The 22,252-nt window shown below is 33.0% G+C and overlaps 1 protein-coding gene across 1 annotated transcript in view; it reads left to right on the forward strand.

The window, feature by feature from the left end:
- The window catches only part of Lrriq1 (leucine rich repeats and IQ motif containing 1), a 189,352-nt gene that overhangs the window by 76,699 nt on the left and 90,401 nt on the right, over positions 1–22,252 (forward strand). The window contains exons 13-17 of the mRNA XM_019205450.2: positions 2,906–2,995; positions 3,744–3,865; positions 4,378–4,473; positions 4,735–4,817; positions 14,641–14,742. Coding sequence (XP_019060995.1) covers positions 2,906–2,995; positions 3,744–3,865; positions 4,378–4,473; positions 4,735–4,817; positions 14,641–14,742 — 493 coding nt within the window. The remainder of the gene's footprint in view (positions 1–2,905; positions 2,996–3,743; positions 3,866–4,377; positions 4,474–4,734; positions 4,818–14,640; positions 14,743–22,252) is intronic.

The following is a 22,252-nucleotide window of genomic DNA, read 5'->3' on the forward strand; positions in this document are numbered from 1 at the left end:
AAAAAAAAAAAAAAAAAAGAATATCCAAATGAAGGTATTCTTAGAAATAACTAAATTTGTATAAATTTGCAGTGGTCAACATGATATATTAATATAAATTCTACAATTTTATGTTTGTAACTCTTGGCTAATTTCTCCTAATATCTTGAAATTTTACTTCTCTTAATGTACTAGGTAATACGAAATATACTTGACATTATTAAGCTTGTCTTCATATAAATCAGACATGGTAATATATTTTGCTTGTGACTATATAATTACTAAAAGTATTTTTAGCAGTTTCTATTAAATACCATTTTTATATTTCTGGAAGTACAGAGAATGGTTAAGAAATCATTCTGGAATCCTGTAAAAATTTATGGCTTTGTATTCAAGTAAGAAATAGAATTTTCAGTGTTCTGTACTTCTAAATATCACTTTTTGAGAACCAATTTTTTTTTCCCAGAATTTATTTAGGCTTTTCAAGTAAGAACAGTGCTTTCACATCTGTATGATAAGACAAAGAGGTCACTGTGCTGTGGGGGACCTGGTCCTGCTACTGAAGGAAAGCAGCTGGATTTTCAGGGAACATAAAAAAGAGATGGTTTGGCAGGTGTTTCAGGTTTAAAAAAAACAGTAGTTACCCATATAAAAATCAGAGAAAAAGTCAGAGTCCTTGCCAGGACACTGGTCCTTTGCCTCAGCGAGTTGTCCGGTAGCCCATTGCCTTTTGCGATATTGTCTCCTTACCTCTTCACATTTCAGCCCCTTGCATCAGAGTAAGAATACTGGGCTATTAGAACCGGTGTGCCGTGGCCCTGGGTCCTCCCGAGGGAATCTGGGTTTTCATTTGTCATTCAAAAAAATTAGATATCTGAGTCCTGAATCCCATTTGCAGTTTTGCATGCAATAGCAATTCTTTTTCAACACATCCCTCATCAAATTTATGTATTACCCATCATAAGCAAAACAAACCACTTTGTTTTATAAGTCAATGGGAGTTTACTGAATTCCTGGCATGATTTAACCAGTAGTTAACATAGCAGCTTAAATACGTCCCAAATAAAATATAAGATCTTTTTAATTAACTTTCCCATGTGCCTCAAAGCAAGGGTCCTTCGTGTCAACTCTTTCATTTAAAAATCTGACACAGTGTCTTACTTTTTTATTGTAGTTCCCCCACTCCTGAAGTAAAGCCACCGTTTCTGCCCAGCCATTCCCGAACTTTGTAATTCTCTGTAATGGTGAGGAGGAACACTAATGGCTCTCCTGAGAGAGCTGCCTCTCTCTCTTTCTTTATTCAATAATACTTTAGTAAGCAATATTAATATTAACATTTTATGTTTTTTAATTGATAAAACTATTTATTGTGTACAACATGATTGATATATGTCTACACTTTGGAATGTCTAATTCAAGCTTTTTGTCATACACAGTCCATCAACTCATATTTATATTTTGAGGTGAGAATACTTTGAATTTCTCTTAGTAAATTTCAACAGTATAATACAGCTACGAACTATGGTCACCATGTTATACACTAGATGTTGTGAACGCATTCCTCCTGCCTGACAACAATCTTTACAGCAGATATGTATCCTTGAACCAGATATATCTGTAATATAGATGTCATAATCCCTACCTTGAAAGAATCTGACAAAACACTTAACAATTGTGTAAAGGTGCCTTATTTGCATAAGAGTCAAAGAACATAAACTTGGTGAGATTTCCTAAAACTAAATGCCATCGGTAAATGTCTGTCATTGCACTGCTTGTCAATAGTCAGAATGTCTTAGCTGTATCTCTCTCCCGGGTATTTAAGAAAGTAGTCAAAAGTTTGAAATTATACACTTTACTGTTGGAAACTTTGCATCTCCTCAAAATATGATCACTCTAGTTTTAAGTTAAACCATATTCATTTTATAATCTTTTTTTTTAAACAATCATTTTTCTGATTATCCTGTTTTTATAAAGATTTTTAGAAACTATAGAACCACAAAAGTTTACTCAAAGCTTTATTACATAATCCAATTAAAAACATATAATTGTACTTCTTTTTTCCTTTTTCAGTACTGGAGATTAAACTCAGGGTCTTCACAATTAGCTGTATCAATAGCCTCCCCCCACCCCTTTTTCAAAACAGAGTCTCACTAAGTTGCAAAATGGTCAAACTGGGTCTAACTTGCAATCTTTATGCCTCAGCCTCCCAGAGTGCTGGGGTTACAGGCAGGTGCCACTGTGCTGGGTCAAATGACTGAATTTTAAATATATAACATTCATGTAATTACCATACGTTCATCATAGAAAGAATAAATTTGGAAATTCTATAAATAGGAGCAAGATATTACACAGTGGAGAGGAGATTTAAAATGAAAATTCAAAATTTAAGATGTGTAAACATTTTTTCATTCAAACAGTTGAAATAAAGAATAGTCTTACTATAAAATTACTTTCCATTCATACAGAAAATTTTTGATATTTTGGAGAAAAAATAAGTAAAAGCTAACCTGTGTGCAGTGCTCAAAGAGAAATCTCATATTAATACGAATTTTCAATATTGATGTTTGGTATAAAAAATATTGTAATTTGCATGTGAAGAGCCAAAGGAGGATTTCCCTTGATTACACCTAGATTTGGCTCTGAGTCATAGTGATAGACAAACAGTTGAAGACACGGAACAGTCTGTACCTCACTTTTTAGAGCACTCAGAATTCAATTTTCACTTCACACAAAGCTTGGGTACGAATGCCCTCTCTTACTCTTTTGTGTGTTGAAATTGAACAGATGCTCCAGCAAGTAGGAAATTTCTTGTAAATGAAAATTTTGTTAGACTTTGTCAACATTGACAGTGTATCAGACAGTTTAACGGAAACTGTCTAAAAGTTACCCAAACTAAATTGTGTCCCTTTGAATGTCATTTGTACAGGCTGCCTTAGAGAGAGAATGGCTAGCTTTAGATTCTTCTTGCTTCCCTTCACAAACGCTGCTGTTCCCAGACCAGCAGCCCCGGCCAAAGGTAACATGTCATGGAGACTCCTGAGTGCTCCATCTCTGTTCATTTCTTCGGGTTATGCGATGCTGTGGTGATTAATAATACAATTTATTGACTTGAAAAACATAATTACTTTTAGAAGCCTTTGACTTCCTCCTTGTTCCCAGATGTAATTTTTCATATAGCTTTGCTTTCATTTGCTCCTAATTTTTTTTCTTTATTTTGGATTTCTTTCAACACTTTATTTCACAGTAGCAAAAAAAAAAAAAAAAAAAAAAAAAAAAAAAAAAAAAAAAAAAAAAAAAAGAAAAAGAAAAAAAAGAAAGAAAAAAAAAAGGAGAGAAAGAAAAAAGGAGAGAAAATGATATGGTGCAGCTGCATACTTGGCAGTAGCCTAAAATCACTAGTTGACAGCACTTTAAAAATACAAAACTATGCAGTAAGAGGGCAGCAGCTGAGGATTCTCAGTCAGAGGTCAATGGACTGCAATATCTGTTATTTATTTGGTAATCTTTGAAGTTTTTGTTTTCTGAGATTTTTAAGATCTTTGCAATTAATCATTTTTGTATATGGTGTATGTGAGCTATACCAAAAAACATATTCTTCACCACTATAACAAAGGACCTGTTTATTTATTCTAGAAATTTTAATTTATTACAATTTTTAATTTTATACTGAGTCCCTTATGAGGCTACTTAGTAATATGCATGTTAAAAGTATAAATGCTAGAATATTCTAACTTATTTACACATATTTCATTTTTTGGGAAAAGGTCCCTGGAACCTTGAAATATGATGATACTTCTCTTAACTTACCAAGCCATCCAGCTCAGGCATGGCTGTGTAATGAGAAAGAAAATTCGTTTTCATCAGAACACACACAGTTACATTGCAGGTAAGCTAAAGGACTTTTCTTAGGGAATCAGTTTATGAATAACGAAAACATTACCCTTCCTCTCCAAAGTAGTACAATTAATAAAAATAGATGTGAATTTACATGTTTTGAAGATGCAGCATTTAATGTTTAAAACATGACTTTGAGAGTTTAGTGGGAGAAAAGTGTGTGAGGTGCATCAAAGTAACCACAAAACTTACGCGTTGGTGAAATAATGTAATTAATTGTCGTTGACAAGTGGATATTTACTGCCTTATAGGTAGAGATAAGGACTGGAACAAAATGCCCAGTACTGTATTGCTTTTGCAAAAGGGTTGAAATATGCTTCAAGTAATTGAAATGTAAACAATTTAAATTAATGGCAGACTTTTATTACTTTTCAAGATAAAGTTTTCTTGTAACTTAAATGGATTTTATTTCCATGTTGGCTACAACATAAACAGCTTGTAGCTTTAAACAGTGCTGATACTCATGTGTTGATTCCGTTAAAAGTCATTTATTTCCTTTGCCAGATCAGAAAATAGAATGTTCTCCTGGACACCTGAATCAAAAATCAGTAGAAAGAGTTTGCTTAAATCTGAAAAAGAAGAAAAACTCTCAGAAGAATGGTATGTGGTCTATTTTACCCTAAAAAAAAAAGAAATTAAAAGACTTATAAATGTCCAAGGCATATATTTTTCAGGATTCAAGAATGCATATTTTCTTATAGTTTTTAAGAAACTTAACATGGGGTTAAATTACAACTTTGATGAAGTAAATGCAAATTATTTTGCCATGATATAATTCAAATATGTGTATGTATATATACACACATAACTAAATATGGTCTGTATTTTTTTTTTGCCTTTGTTACATTTATCTTTTCATAGGGGTTTTAAGGATATTTCTACTGCTCAGCAAATGCTGAAGAGGGCGCACAAAATGAAATCAAAGAAATTAAAGAAAAAGTTAGGTGAGTAATTAAGGGTCTTTGACTAATAAATTTTTGTCATGCTGAAAATAAATTATTTTAAAATATATTTTCCAAATTATATTTAATAAGGACACAAATGAATGCACAGATGAATGTCTAAGATAATGATTGAAAGAGTAAACTTGAAAATTATGCCATTACAATGAATGATTTATTACACTCCTGAATGTTCTTTTTGTTATTTCCTCTCTTTTCTAATCCAGTTGGCTATTGATTATTCTATCTATTGTGCATTGAGAATTATTGTCTAATTTGTTTCTAAACTGGTTCATTTAAGAGAATGTTGGTTCTCAAAAGGACCAGCTTCAATGTGCATATTGCTCTGTGTGATTTTAAATTGCTAGATTATTCAGTAAATTATGCACATGGATCAGTTTCATAGATTTTACTTAAGACTATTTCACAGTTTGACACCTTGGAAAGAACCGCAATTGGTGCATTTTACGATTTTGAAGAATTTGGCTAACATTCACAAGGGTCTTTTCTTCTATGCTCATTGCCAAGCTACTCTTTGAATCATTTGTCTTTCTTTGGACAACTTATTATTTTAGTATAGTTACTTAATATGTGGAAGAGTTTTTGAATCTGTAGGCAAGAAATAGCAAGGTATAATTCTATATCTTTTTAACTAAAACTTTTTAAAATTGTTTACATATTGCGGATAACTTTCCACTTCTCACTTTTATAAAGTGATGAGCTCATAGGCTCAGTACAAGTCATAGGACTTTTTGAAAAGCCATGCTTTTACATCACAAAATAAAGCTAGATTTACCCTGGAATTCTATCTCATAGAAATATACAAATAATATTCACAAATTGCTTCTCATTCATATTGATTTGTCTGTGTATTATTTAAATTAGTAATTCAGCAGAAGTGTATAGTACTGAAAACTTTGTATGCCTATTTGAACTTAAAATATAAATAAAAATGGCGAAAATTCTTTGCTTTACAAGGAAGAACTGGTATCTAGCAGTACCTTTTTGAATAACCATTTATAAATTACTACTCATTTTCATTTTCAAAACTGTACCACTTTCTGTTTTTGTGGCTATATTTATGACACCTTAATTTATACTTTATCTTCAGTGAGTAATTATAATTTGTGTTGTTTACTAACAATTTTTCAGATTTAAAAGTATTAAAATTTTAGGTCATTCCTAAAGAAAATTTAAATACATATTGTGCTTTTAAATTTACCTTTGCCTCCTGCAGGCTTAACTTGTGAACTGCTGTTACATCACTCAGGGCCCTGTGGTTCCCTGTGGTGGTTATTACAGTAAAATATTAACTCCACACCCTTATGGTAGAGAAACTCTCTGCTGTGGGAATGTAGAGCCTAGAACAGTAAATCCAGGTAGTTTGATAAACTCCTTCATTTTTTCAATGTATGTTTCTACCCATCAAAAAACATACTCTTGAAAATGATAAAAATTTCTGAGGCTCCCGGTGTAAGTTAAAAGTATCAAAAAATAAATTTAAGAACTGATACAACTGTTCGACCAATAATCATGTCCTATTTATGTTCAAACTTTTTGCTATATGAATTTTTAAAAAAATATTTATTATGCTTATAGTAGCCTTCTGTAGTTAAAAGTGAAGAACATTTTATTTTGTCAAATTTTCCGTATGATAGTAACTCCAGAAATACATAAACCTGTCTTCTTAATTCTTGTAATTAAAGGTTTGTTTTGTTTTGGTTGAGTATGTTTTTGATAAATCTGTATAGTAAATAATGTTTTAGCAAATGATTCAATGAACAGTATTTGCTCACATATAAGTATTGCTTCCATGGACACAGTTAGAGATAATTAGGCATAAATTAAGATTCTTTTCACCAGTCACAAGGGGGCATGTTAGTGTAACAAATGAAATAGAACAACCAGTAGTCCCACTCAACAATTGCATTTTTAATTTAAAATTTTTGTTAAAATTTGTTAAACACGCCTTGTTAAATAAAAATTCTAAATGCTCATTTGTATAATTTTATGAAGATTATTTACCTAATTATACAATTGTAATCCAAATTACATTGTTATGACTGAGATTTTGAATTTTTATGTTGCACTGTTTTTTTACTTTATACTCTCCTTATTGTTTTCTTTTTTTCTTCTTTTGCAATGCATTTACAGATTAGAGATTTTAAGGGAGAATTAAAGATGAAAAAAGGAAATCAAAGGAATCCTTTCCAATTATCGCATCACATTTTTTAGGCCTATGTTATAGCCCTTATATCATTTTTTTGTCTGTGGATAAATCATTTAAAACTCTGTGCCGGGAGTTTCTTTCATAGAGAACATTTTCCACTATTTTTTCTCAATTTTACAATTCAGTCAGTTTGTGCTGTGCCATTACCTTACTTGCATAAAATAATAGCAATTATTTACATTTTTATTCACTAATTAGGTAAATCTTTTTTATATATTTCAATACTGTTCTAAACAAAATTTTACTAGTGAATTTTAAGCCTATGTAAAGACAATATATACATTTTTACGTGGATAAATTACCAGTTTGAAAGTTTTCGACCACTAGAGGGCAGTATTGCCCATAAAACTACTGAGCAGCTACTTGTGTTAGGTCAGTTATAGAGGGGCAGGAGAAACGTCGGAGAACAGGAACTTAAGCGAACAAACTGTATCTTACATCTGACAAAGCAGCGATCTTCAAGGGAATGAGGCATAAATGCACAGACTATGGAAGTTTTAATTCAAATTTCCACCAGGAAAACCCCTAGAGCAAATTGCTCAGTATCAAGCACTTACTAATATTTATTTATGTCTTTTATGTATCTGTATTAAACTAAGAAGATAAGTAAACAACATTTTGTATAAGATTAGAATGAAAATAAGACAAAAGACAGAAGTTCAATTAACTTGAGAAAAGAAGCTGAATTGGAATCATTTATAGAGAGAGGAAGAATTATTGCAGAGGAGAAGTTGGTTACTACAGCCAGGAAATGAAGAAGGATGCTCAACTTTTAGAAAGGACTCTTCTGAGGACTTCTGTCTGTATCATGAAGCCATCTGCATTAGAGAGGAGGAGGAGGAGGAGGTGGAGGGAGGAGGAGGAGGAGAAGGAGGAGGAAGAGGAGGAGGAGGAAGAGGAGGGAAGGAAGATGATGGATTATTGGAAGCCGCAGGATGAAGTCTAAAATTGTGAGGCATTATCATGAGTTACTTGGTGTATGTTTGGGTTATGAGTGTTGTTTTTCCCAGTAAGCAAGTGATTGCTTTTTCCCTCACGACTGACATAAACTTGAGCCAATAATGACTGGTCTTGTTTTTGTGGGTTGTTTGTTTGTTTGTATTTACTGTTCCCTTAGGTACAAAAATGGCTTAAGAATTTAGTTAATTGTATTTGGAATTTAGATGAACTGAAGGACAGTCTGTAATTCAGTACTGCAATGAAGAATATCATACAGAAATTGAGAGTTGCAGGTTTATTGAAAACATGCAAGGTCAATAACCTAAGGGTAGTGACTACTCTTGGTAACAAGGCTGAAATAAGCTGGATGAGGGAAAGAAGTGGGTGGCTGGTTTGCTGTAGAGTGGTCCTCAGTGAGTACCAGGTCTGAGTGTAGAGATTTGGGGGCAGAGGGGCTGGGAAAGTATTTAATGGCTAAGGACAAACAATACAAATATAATATGGCTTTCTAACATTTATCCTACATATGCATATAAAATTTAAAGTCACATAAGGGAATAAATAAAAGTATTGGATAGATGTTCCATGAATGACTCTTAGCTGATTCAACCACAAATTTGGTAAACATCAGTATTAATATACATTTCACAGGATATATATATATATATATATGCATGTATATATGTATACATACATGTATATATGTATACACACATGTATATATGTATATATACATGTATACATATGTACATGTATATATGTATATATACACATACAAGATTCTGTGTATTTTAGTTTCTTAATTTTTTTTCTTCTAGGAATTTAAATAATGAATCATATGCATTTTAAGATGATAACTAATCATACAGAAAATGAAAATAATGCCAAATTTTATTTTAAAATTGAAAATAAAATAATGAAATAAAATTAGAACTTCAGAAACTGAAAAGGGATGATAAACAGGACAAAATACTGGCTACTATAAAAGTTACGTTACTGAGATTCCACCTCACTCCTGAAAGAATGGCTGCTATCAATAAATCAACCAATAACAAACACTGGCCGAATTGTGGGGAAAAAGAAACCCTTCTCCACTGTTGGGAGGGAGTGTAGACTGGTGCAGCTTCTGTCGAAATCTATGTGGAGATTTGTCAAAAAAATAGGACGAGAGAGGTTCCATTTGACCCAGTTATCCTCTTTCTTGGTATCTTCCTGAGAGGATTCAAAGCAGCACGCCACAGCAGTCTATGCACACCCGTGTTCATAGCAGCAGAGTTAATAGCAGCTAGATCGCGGAAACAGCCCAAATGTCCATCAACCAGTGAATGGATAAAGAAGATGTGTTTGTTTTTTTTGTTTTTTTTTTTAGTATACAGTAGAGTACAACTCTGCCATCAAGAAGAATAAACTGGAGGCACTTACACCTAAAGAGATGGGCTTTGACACTATTCTTTTAAGTGAAATAAATTGAACACACATGTTAATATCACATTGCTTCTCTGGTGTGGGAGACTGAAAGTGTGAACAGGACCTAAATATATAATAGATATTTTGTAACAGGAAGGAAAGGTTCAAATGGGAAGGGACCCGAGAAAGGAGGGAGAAGGGAAAGAAAGGAAGGGAAAACAATAAAAGAGAAAAGAAAGATAAAATGGAAACAAAGATCTTATAAAGAAGAAGGGCATGAGGAGGAGAATGGAGGGGAGGGGCATGTGAAAGATTATGAATGAAGATATACGGTGTAAAAGTGCAAATTGCATGTGATGAATGTGACCCTTATGTATATCTAAATTGTACCAATAAATTTAAAGATAAAAAGCAGGATGTGTAGATTAGATAATGGACATAAAGTATCTAACACAGCCGAATTATGTAATAGGAACTCACTTTACTTCCCTAGGGAGTTCTTGAAATATTTTTTTTCTTCCTCAGTGTTTTTTTTGTTTGTTTGTTTTGGTTTGGTTTTGTTGTTGTTGTTGTTGTTGTTGTTGTTTTTTGTACCAGGGATTGAACTCAGGTCCTTGAGCTTGCAAGGCAGGTGCCGGAACCACTGAGCTAAATCCCCAGCAGTATTTTTTATATTTTATTTTTTCATTAAGTTTATTGGTACTTTTTAGGGACACAGTACAGTTAATCCATCATTGAGATCTTGTACTTTTACATGATGTATCTTGTTTCTTATTTTTCCCCATAACCCTCTCCTCCCTACAACCCCTCCAAACTTCCCTATTTACAAAGTCTTTGTTTCCATTTTTTTCCTTTTCTCATATTTTTCTTTTCCCTTCTCTCCTTTCCCATACCCTTCCCACTTCCCCTATACCTTTAGCCCTTTTCTTCCTGTTGCACATTGTCAAATATACAATTTGAACATTATTTACAATTTTAGTTTTTAATGTCAGAGAAGCTATTCGGTGTTTACACATGTGCATCCTATTTATTTCACATAAGAGTATGGCCTCAGTGTGCATCCATTTAGCTATAAATGCCTCTAGTTTCTCATTGTTTATGGCTGAGTAGTACTCCATTTTATAGAAAAAAAAAAAACACATCTTTATCCAGTCTCCAACTGGTGGGCAATTGGGCTGATTCCAAGTTTTAGCTATTACAAGCTCTGCCATTATAAACATGGGTGAGCATATATAATTGTGGTATGATTCTTTTAATTCTTTTGAAAAGATACTCAGCAGAGGGACAGATGGGTCAAATGGAACCTCTAATCCTAGTTCTTTGAGGTATCTGCATATTGATTTCCACAGTGGTTGCACCAGTCTGCACTCCCACCAACAGTGAAAAAGGATTCCTATCTCCCCACATCCCCACCAGCATTTGTTATTCATTGATTGCTTGATAGCAGCAATACTTTCTGGGGTGAGGTGGAATCTCAGTGTTGTTTTCATCTGCATCTCTCGAATGACCAGTGATGTTGAACATTTTTTTCATATGTTCATTTGCTGCTTTTACTTGTTTGTTTGAGAAATGTCTGTTTATATCAGATGCCCATTTTTAAATTGGGTCTTTATTTTGGGGGGTCTGATTTTTTTTTTTAGTTCTTTTTATATTCTGGAGAGTAGACCTTTGTCTGAGGAGCAGCTGGTACAAATTTTTCCCACATTGTGGATTGTCTCTTCATACTGCTGGTGGTTTCTCTTGCAGTGCAGAAGCTTTTTACTAATATGAGATTCTAGTTGGTGATACTTTTTGCTACTACCATGCTACTGAGGATTTGTTCATAAAGTCTTTTTCCATGCCAAGAGTTCTATCTAACTTACCTTCCAGCAAATTTAGTGTTTCTGTTTTAATATTTATATCTTTAAACTACTTCAATTTTAGTTTAGTGCATGGTGACTGATAGTGATCTAGTTTTAATCTTTGGCAGGGTGAAATTCACTTTTGCCAACACCATTCATTGAAAAGGTTATCTTTCCTCCAGGGAGGATGGCTGACTCTTTTGTCAAAGATGAGGTAGGTGAGTACGTCTGGAGTTTTTTGGGCTTTTTTTGTTTTGTTTTGTTTTGTTTTGTTTGCATCTTCTAGTCTTCCACTAATCCTTGGGTTTGTTTCTTTGCCAGTACTGTGCTCTTTTTAACATAGTAGCTTTGTAGTATAATTTCAAGTTGGAATTGTGATACCCCTTTCCATGTCTCTGTTGCCTAGAATTGGTTTTGCAATTCTAGGTCTCTTCTGATTCCAAATAATTTTTGGATTGTTTTCTCTAGCTCAGTGAAGTATGCTTTTTGGATTTCAGTCGGGATTGCATTGAATATTTGAAGTGGTTTTGGAAGTATGGCCATCTTCACTATATTGGTTCCTACTGTGCAGGGACAAGGGATGTCTTTCCACTTTCTTATATCCTCTTCAATCTCTTTTTTCAAAGTGCTTTAGTTTCTTGAAATATTTTTAAAGGTATGTTTCATACCTATTCCTGAGCAAGCTGTGGTGAAAAATAAAAAGATTTTTTAAAAAACTAATAAAAGACACCATGGCCCTCTATTGATGGTTGCAGAGGGGTAAATTTCGTGTACAAAACTGACTTTACAATGCAGTAAAAATGTGTTACAAGCTGTAATCTACAGTATCCTTATCTCCTGGCTTTCTTGGTAGAATTTTTTTTTTGTTATTGCAAGAATAGTTTCTTATTCACAGTGTTATTTCTAGGAACTAGCAAATTCAAGTTGGTTTTTCCCTCTTCTTAAATTACTATGTTTTTTGCTTCTTATCATTATCCCTTTGTTATTTGAATTGTCTCAAATTGATTTAAGGTGATGCAATCAGAATGTTTTGAAATAAAAGGATATCTCTAATGTAGTGTTCTTTATGTGCTCTTGGGGAATAAAGTTATTTTATTGAGTAAATTGAGCTAGACAACTCTTGTAAATATTGTATATGTATTAATTATTTAATCTTGACTGTATTATGAGGACAGCGCTATTTTTTTATTACTGTTTTACATGTTAGGAAGTCAGGTCATTGAGAGATGATTATTGGCCCAAGGAAATGCCAAAAAAATTATAAAAGATCCCTAGCTTTATTTCAGTATGGTATATTGATTAAAAGCAAGGCATTTAATTAAAAACAAGACCCATCTATATCTTATATTTTATAGAAAGATATGAGGTATTGTCCAAGAATATAAGTTGAAAATACCACAGTTTATTATATAATTATTTGTCTACTAAATACTATTTGTTGAGCATCAACATGTATGTGGGCAAGAGATTTGATGCTTCACACATTATTTCACTAATCCCCACAGTAGTACTTCAAAGTCAGTGGGATTTCTGATGGACGGAGGAGAAAGCAAAAAAAGGAGAATACTTTATTCAAAGTCAGACAAATGATTAAAAAGGGAACAATAATCTAACCAAGTTCTGTTCAAAATATTATCTTTGCTCAAAGAATACACAGCTGTAAAAGAACAATCAGCACAGGTGTAGCAAGATGTTAAGGTATCACACAGGTTATAAGGTACTGCAGTTTGTAATTCCATAGAAATTAACCTTCCCTCATTAATAGATACTTCTTTTGAGCATATTGTTATTTCTGGTAAGTGATTTAGGTGATATAAAATGCTTATTTTATGAAATATATATACCATGTATTATTATTCTTATTGTTAGTTCATACTGAATTAATTGAGAAATACCCAAACTACAGTAACACCTTTGATTATGTGTATATATGAATGTATGCAAACATTGTCAGGTGTTTTCCTAATCTTGAGAATTATAGTATCTGTGAAACACGTAAAATACTTAGGAAGGATAAAGTATTGCTAATGGCTGATGAAAATTATTAGTGTGCTCATTTCAGAGAATAACTGCATATACTATTCAATTTGCTTCTCTGATTTATATTCTTAAAAATATGATACAGTAGCATTTAAATAAAATGTATAGTTAGTATCTATAACTTAAAATCTTGTTTTTCCATTTTGTATATTCAATTCTATTACACTAGATACTCATCAAAGTTTCATAAATTACTCTTTCCCAGATGACATAAGATACGGAGAAAATCTGTGTTGCTCTGAATTTTGGTTTTATGTTACCGTACTAATGCATAACTTTCCATTTTTTATTTTGCTCCCTGGTAATTATGTCACTATCTTCTTCTCTTATAGTTCTTAAGCAAAAATTTAATGCAACAGCATCAAATTAAATTTTTCACATTCCATGGAACTACTCTTACTAATAAAATTTATAGTGCTTTATATTCAAGCCATCTTATTCATTTTTGTTTTTTTTATTTTGTTTTATTTTGTTTTTGTTTTTTTGTTTTTTGAGACAGGGTCCCACTATGCAATTGAGACTGACCTGGAACTTACTATGTAGCCCAGGCTGGTCTCAAACTCACAGCGATCCTCCTGCCTCAGCCGCCCAAGTGCTGGGATTACAGGCATGCGCCACCACACCTGGCGATTTTATTCATTTGGTCAAATTAATAGATTTAGAGTTTTCCTGGCTTTAAAAGTCATAGATAATTTATTCATCTTTGTCATGTAAATATAATATATTTGAGCAGAAAAAAACAACTATCTTATGTGATAACTGAATGAAAATAATCATTTTCTATTTGTCTCTTAATTCCATTTGCTTTCTCGCTTCCATCTCCTGTATTCTTACACTCTTTAGAGAGGAAAAAGTAGTTATATGGTTTTTCCTATAACATCTTTCATATAGTTACATATTTATTAATTTTTTGCTTATTCCAGAAACATCAGGAACTTAAGAAGGGAGCTAAGATAATAAATAGTACAACATCTTCACAAATGAATATCATTAACTGCAAAGTTGATATACAATTTTAGAACATTATTAATATTTCTTTCATTTATAATAAGTATTGGCTGTGTGTTTAATCTTGCAATCAAAAGTATATGACGACAGGGCCAGGGATTTAGCCCAGTGGTTCCGCCACCTGCCTCGCAAGCAGAGGGATCCTAGTTCGATCCCTGGTACCAAAAACAAAACAAAACAACAAAAAAGAATATATGCATGACTGATTATCTTTGGGTATTATGAAGTTTAAAATAACATCATCAATTTTATAGAGCCCTAAAAAAGCACATTTCTAATAACACCATAAAAAAATTTATGATCAGATCAAAAAGAGTGGCCCAGAGTTGATCATAGCTTTTGTTTTTCTGATTTTATCTAGATGCTACTGTGCGCCTAGCATTATTCAAAAAGAGTGAAAATAAAGTTTCTCTTACAAAATCATCAAAGAAGGCACATCCCAGAAGAGATGGTAACTCTGAAGGTATGGTTTAATAATTCTACAAAAAGACATAAGTAAAGATAAAGATTGTATTCAAAATGCACTTTTAATCCTCAGTAAGCCATAAAATACCCAGATGAAAGATATGTGCAAAATATATGAATAAAAATCAAAATATATAGCCAGGTGCGGTGGGGGATGCCTATGATCCCAGCACTCAGGAAGCTGAGGCAGGTGATTCATCATGAGTTCGAATTCAGCCTGGACTACATAGTGAATTCAAGGCCAGTTTGAACAACTTAGTGAAAACCTCATCTCAAAAAAAAAAAAAAATCAAATGCATTACTGTGGCAATCTATCATTTGTATTAATGCTTATCTAAATTTTTAATTCCTTATGTTTTTATGTGAAACTTTAATAATGCTGTAGCACCAGTGTTATGAATGTTATTTAAATTTTACAGTGATAGATAATATTAGCTTATAATAGTGGAAGTGGTCACATGTTAAAATGATATTCCAATAGGTGTACTTTGTTGGTAATATGTAAAATATGTAAAAGTTGAATTAAACAGCACATACTTTGGAATTTTAAATACTTTGCAATATTTAAGGTTGCCCAACTCACTTTTATAGTGAAGAACTGGAACATGTAGGTGGTTGATTAGATTTCAAATTTCAGCATTCCAAAAAGTTATTCACTTGCTTTATTAATTAGGAACATGTAAATACTATATTGCAGCAAATGACTTAAAATGATTTTTCCATTTGCTTTCTATTCATTATTAAAATGTTTACTTTTATCCCATACTTTTTTTTTTTTTTTTTTACCAGGGATTGAACTTGGATCCTTGTGCTTGCAAGGCAGGCCGCAGAACCACTGAGCTGAATCCCTGGCCCTTACCCATACTTTTGAATAGTAAATTCTAGTAGAAAGAATAGAGTGAAATATATTTGAATGGAAAGGAACTTAGAAATTTCGATAATTATCCTTTGTAAGTTTTAATTAAACCTTAAAATTTTATGTTTTTCAATAGCACAGCAGCAGAGAGATATATTTTTCTTTGCATTTCTGTTTATTACTATTTTATTTCAAACTAAAGTTTGGTAGTCACCAAATGTATACTTTTTAAAGATACCCACTAAAATGTATAGGAGTAGAATACGTGCAATCTAGAGTTTTCCTTCCTGTCCATAGCAATACACACATACATAGATAGACAAAACGTGTGTGGCTTGTTATTGACGTTCACGGACCAATAGTGGCATGTGGAGGTTTGTTTTTCCATTCTATTTGTTTAATACTTAAAATTTTTAATAGTATAACTTTTAAAAAAGTCGGACTCCCTTGAGCATCTTAAAACAGTATTATTTAAGAAATATGTATGAATTAATATTTTATAGCATTAAAGCATATTTCCAATATAAAATGAGGGTTGGGTATGAATCAAAATTCCTTTCCTTCTTACTATCTTAACTTCACCATTTTAGCTTTTGAAAAGAAAAGCAGAGATTCCCCTAAAATCAGTAACAATTCCCCGGGTATTACCTGTTAAATATGAGCCTGTTACCTGTTAAATAAGAACATTTGGAAGGAACTGTGTGGGAAGAAATAATTGAGACAAATCTCACAGTCAGAAAGATAACTTTAACCTGTCATGTTCTATTGTCTTTTCTCTTGGTCTGTGGAATGAAAAGTTATACTGCCTGCTAGTATAATATGTATGCTCACATTTACTGAATTGTGTACTCATAAAATATTCTAGGAATAGTTCAAAATCATGAAAAAGTGACTTATAAAGCATGGTGCACTTTCACATACACTTACTGTTTTTGTTTTCTCTCCCCTATGTGAAATACGTTCAGTTTGCTCTTTGGCTGTGTGGTCTTGGTTCGGTTTGATTCTTTTGCAACCCCACATGTGGTTGGCATTTCACTTATTTCACTAAGTGAACTTTATGAAGGTACCAGATTTCTAGCTACTGGATAATAGTCATTTTAGGAAAAGAAGTAAGCTCGGGAAAAACCTGCTTTACGTGGAAGTTTTCCCAAACTAATGTGTTTACCTTTGCTCTTATTTTCTTTTGAAGAGGAAAAGAGTGAGGCAAGATAGTTTGCTCATTGTTGACGACACTGAAGCCCTTGCTGTTAACCAGAGCTCTGACTAACCCTCCTCTAGGTGCCCGCTCCTTTGCTCATATTGCAGAGGACAGTTTCCAGTGAACCCCAGCTCCCCAGTAGAGGGTGCATCAGGAAACCAGCTCTTCTGAGATACAAGAACGTGTCCCAGAGCACACTTTTTTAGAATACATTTCGAGGAATTGAGTCACGTGACTATCATCCTACTCTACATGCAGTTTCAGAACATTAGAAGAACTCATGTTCCCTTTAGAAGAATTCAAATAATACCAATATTAGGGCATCTGACCCCCAAAATGGGAGAACATCAAAATTAGTTATTCTATAGGTTCTGATTAAGGGACTCCATTTGCCATAGTATCCCTTCATAATGGCATGCCGGTATTCACATAATTTCTTTAGTTTTGTTGAAGTGAGACCACAGTATTAATTGAATGTTGCTTTTCCATTCATTTTATAGTAACATTGTATGAATTAGGAAAAACTAAGTTGAAATGTTTTCTTTCTCCACTGTGCAATAGTGATCCTACCAGGCTCCAGTGAGTCCTACAGATTGTACTAAAATTCTTTCATTTTTCATCCTGGCCTTTTTTTTTTTTTTTTTTAAATTTCAGTAGCAAGACAGACAGAGTGGTGGCTATGTCTGTTGGTCAAGGATGAAAATATGCTTATATTTAAGGAATATTTGATATTACGAAAGAGGGAAAACCTGCCATTTTAGTAACCCATGTTTCATAAGATATTTTTGTTTTCCCATGTTTGTGAACTGTTGAAAAATGTTTAACCTTTGACCTAATCAAGGTTGAGGAATGTTTGACACCCTTGCTCCCAGAGTAACCTAATGCATGCTCCACGTGTCAGATGTAAGTTCTTCCTGTAAGAATGAGGACTACAAGAGTTAACCGATTTATGGGCCAGGGATTTAGCTTAGTGCTTCCGCCTCTTGCCTCACAAGCCTGAGGTCCCGAGTTCGATCTTCGGTACAAAAAAAAAAAAAAAAAAAAAAAAGGTTAACAGATTTAACTTTGGCTCGTTTTGTTTCTTTGTTTAGGTATATGTATTCATAGTAAGGTACATATCCCATCTTACCTTTGTTATCACTTAGAATAAAGTGGGTTTAAATAACTTAACTAGAGTTAAACAACGCCTTAACATTTCAAGCATTTCCTCATTTATTACCTTGAATATCCCCTACTAAGTTTCCTCTTAACTCCACTCGTTCAGTTTGGAAACATGACATTGCTCTTCCCTATGGCACCAGACTGCATGTAAATGCAGACGTTTGGGGTTTGTCTAACGCAGTTTGAAGTTCATTGTTTCTTCAGCTCTTATTGAATTGTATTCTTAATGTCTAGAAGCAGAAATAACAAATCAAAGCATATATATTTAAATACACTATATCATTAAACTGTTTTACAAAAAATGTTACTGTGCTTACAGTTATACTGCTTGAAATTTATTCTCAGTTGTTTTAAAATATGTAATGCTTCATTAAGAGCTATATTGACTGTGTAGTTAATCTTAAAACCTATTCCTCCTATTTGAACTGTGTTTTCTTTGGTCAACAATTCCCCATTTTGTCTCTGCCTGCTCTCACCGAGTTCCTCAGCTTCTGGTAACCATCTCTATTCTTTTTGTATTTTGTATTTTTATTTTTTGGAACCAGGGATTGAACTCAGGTCCTTATGCTTGCGAGGCAGGTGGTGGAACCACTGAGCTAAATCCCCCGCCCAATCATCTCTGTTCTTGACTTGTATGAACTGAATTTTATTAGGTTCTGCATATATGTGAGCTGATTTGAGATTTATCTTTCCATTGATTTCTAAAATTTATTTATTTTTATTAGTACTTGTTTGCAGTTACTTCAAGTATTCCAGATTCTTTCATGTTTTTATAAATGACTGGAATTTCCCCTTTATTAAAAGCTAAAAGTATTCCATTGTGTATATATATACTACATTTTCTTTATGTATTCACCTATTGATGGACAATTAAGTTGTTTCTACATCTTGGCTATTGTGAATAATTCTTCACTGCAATGGAATCTCTTGGACGTCCTGATTATTTTCTCTTTGGATGTATCTGTTACGGGGTTGCTGGATCATATGACAGTTCTGTTTTTAGTCTCTGAGGAATTTCCCTATTGTTCTGCATTGGGGCATGTACCAAATTTTATTCCAACAGTGAACATCAGTTGCTTTTTCTCCATCCAGTTGCCAACACTTGATACATTCGGTCTTTTTGATAATAGCCATTCTAACTGGAGCAAATTGGTATCTTATTATGGTTTTCAATTTTACTTCCTTAATGATAATGCCTTGAACTTTTCTTTTAAATATGTCTCTCAGCTATTTGTATGTCATCTTTTTCAACACTAAATGACTCTTCAGGCCCTTTGTCCATTTGTAATTGGGTTATTTAGTTTCCTGCTGAGTTGTTTGAGTTGTTTGTACCTTTTGCATATTAATCTTTTAGCAGATACATGGCTTGCAAATAATTTCTAACATTCTACTGGCTGTCTCATCATTTTACTAATTGTCTCCTTTTCCATAGTAAACATTATTTTTTTTTTGAGACAGGGTCTCACTATGTAGTTGAGACTGACCTGGAACTCACTATGTAGCCAAGGCTGGTTTCAAACTCACAACGATCCTCCTGCCTCAGCCTCCTGAGTGCTAGGATTACAGGTGTGCACCACCACGCCCAGCATAACACTATTTTATTCTATACAGTCCACTATTTTATTCTATACAGTCCCATTTGTCTATTTTTCTTTTGTTGCCTGGGTTATCTGGGTCACATACCAAAAAAAAAAATCATGGTCCCTCATCAATTTCTTGGAGATTTTCTTTTAAGAGTTTTATGGTTTTTGTCTATTGAAGAAATTGTCCATTCTCTATTATGTATTCTTGGGACCTTTGTCAAAAGGCCGCTGACCATAAATCTGTGGATTTATTTCTGGATTTTCTTTCTGACTCCATTTGTCTACATGTTTGTTTTTATGCCAGTATATGTTCTGTTTGCCGTCACTTTAAAATATATTTTGCCATCAATAAATATAATGCTTCCAGCTTTGTTGTTTGGGGTCGGTATTGTTTAGTTAGTTGTGATCTTTTGTGGTCCTATTAAAATTTAAGGAGTTTTTTCCTCTGCTGTGAAAATGGCATTGGAATATCAATGAAGATTGCATTAAATCTATAGAGTGCCTTGTCAGTATGAACATTTTAATAAAACTAAGTTTGCATTCCTTGGCTATCAGATATTTTCTGTTCATGCTTTCTTCAGTTTCTCGCATCAATGTTTTATACTATTCAGTATACATGTCCTTTTATTTCTTTGATTAAATTTGTACTTATTTAAATTTTTGTTGTTGATATTATAAATGTGATTTTTGGTAGCTCATTATTAGTAAATAGAAACACTACTGGTTTTTATATGTTCCTGTTATAGCTTGAAACTTTACTGAGGTTGCCGACCAGTTCTGAAAGGATAGACTCACTGGGCTTCTGTACTTATGAGTTTATGATGGCAACAAATAGAATTTCACTTCTTTTCCTTTCAGAATACCTTTCTTTTATGGCTTTGTCTTCCCTAATTGTCTGACCAGGATGACTAGTACTATGTGATGAGAGTGAGCATCTTTGTCTTTCCCCTATCACAGAGGAAAAGCATTCACCTACCCACCGTTATGAATGATTTAGTTATAGTTTTGTCATATGGATTGTATCGTGTTGTCGTACATTCCCTTGACCTAATCTGTCAAAAGTTTTATCTTGACATGATGTTGAAATTTTTCAGGTTTTTGCATCTATGGAGATATAATCATCTGATTTTTGTCCTTTTTTTTGTTAATATAGGTTATCACATTTGTTGAGTTGTGTATGTTGAGTCATCTTTGCATTGCACTGTCTGAACTTTCGCTCCATCGTTTGTTAGCTCTGTGATCTTAGGGAGGTAATTTAACTTGCCTCTTTATTCAGGTTTGCACCTGTGAAATAGGCAATATCAGTACTCTACCTAGTTTAAGGACAATGTTAAGAATTCCATGAGATCCTACTTTTAAAATGCTTGAAATAACAAGATAAGTACATAGCAAGTGTTCAGAAATTGTAATAATTGCATCTGTAAATATCAAATAGTTTCTCTGGTGTGAATAAACTATAATGGCTAAACTTATTTTAAAGGAATGGCCTTATTTATGTATTTATTGGTACTGGGGATCAAACTTGGAAACCTTGTGCTTGCGAGGCAGACGTGCTGCGACTGAGCTAAATCCCTGTCTAGCTTTAATTTTTTATTTGTTAACAGTTTGTAGTGTTTCATGTATTTCTTATTACCACTGTGTTAAGAGTTTTACTTAATTCTCAGAGTGAATCTTTTAGAAAAATGAGAGGAAGTTATTAAAGCTATCAACATTTTACAGGTGAGGAATCGATGATTTATGAGTTTGCTAAGTGGTTTGCCTAAGATCCTACTCATAAGTGACTGAAGGAAAATGAAGATAATTTATTAATAAAAACAAAGCTAACAAAAATAAAGCAAAATAAAAATGTTGAAGGACAAAGATTGCTTAAGTAACCTGAACTACATACCATCTTAGAAATGCAACACTTCAGAAAAAGGACTAGCAATTAAATTAGGTAAAACAAAATTATAGGAGACAAATAATCAGTTTTGTATTCCTTTCTCCCTGCTCGTTTTAATATGAACAGTTTAATTTTCAGATGTAAAGAACCACACACAACCCAAAAAATAAACTCTATTGTTTTCTTCATTCATTCTTATTGTTATTTGCACATGAACTAAATGATTTTTCTATTTTCGTCTACTGGACATTCTAATTTTGCTACTTCTAAGGTCAGTCCCAAATTCAGACTTCTTGCATTGGCCAGAAGAAAATATCCAAACCAGTAAGATCACTAAGGAAAAATAGTTAAGCCAGGAAGAAAATTTGGCTTGATGTGATTTCTTTCTCAGAAAGACAGTTTTAGTTGTAGCTCCTCCATTCCCTGGAATGATTTTACTTGGTTTTAAAGTCAGGCTTTCTTAATTCTCAGTGTAGAGCTGTCATCACTGCCATGATTCCTATTTGTCCTCTTATAAAATGGAAGATTTACAGATACCATATGTTCTTATATGTCATACTTGTTCAAATATTTTGTATTAAATTTTTTAGTATTGCAGACATTAGAAAACCTTTAATTTCTATAATTTTTACTTCAGAGCATTCTAATCAAACCATCTTCTTTTGTGGTATTTTTAACGTCATGATTACAAGCATTTTCTTCTGCTTTGTCCCTTTTAATGACAGCTTAGAGCTCAGAATCACATTATGTAGATTGTTTTAAAGTGCATCTTGTATTTCCATTGTTGTATGTAGTACTTGCTAATAGTGCACCGTGATTATGTATTAA

This window comes from Fukomys damarensis, unplaced genomic scaffold (assembly GCF_012274545.1).
Source record: "Fukomys damarensis isolate Sample0158 unplaced genomic scaffold, DMR_v1.0_HiC HiC_scaffold_15, whole genome shotgun sequence".
Taxonomy (NCBI): domain Eukaryota; kingdom Metazoa; phylum Chordata; class Mammalia; order Rodentia; family Bathyergidae; genus Fukomys; species Fukomys damarensis.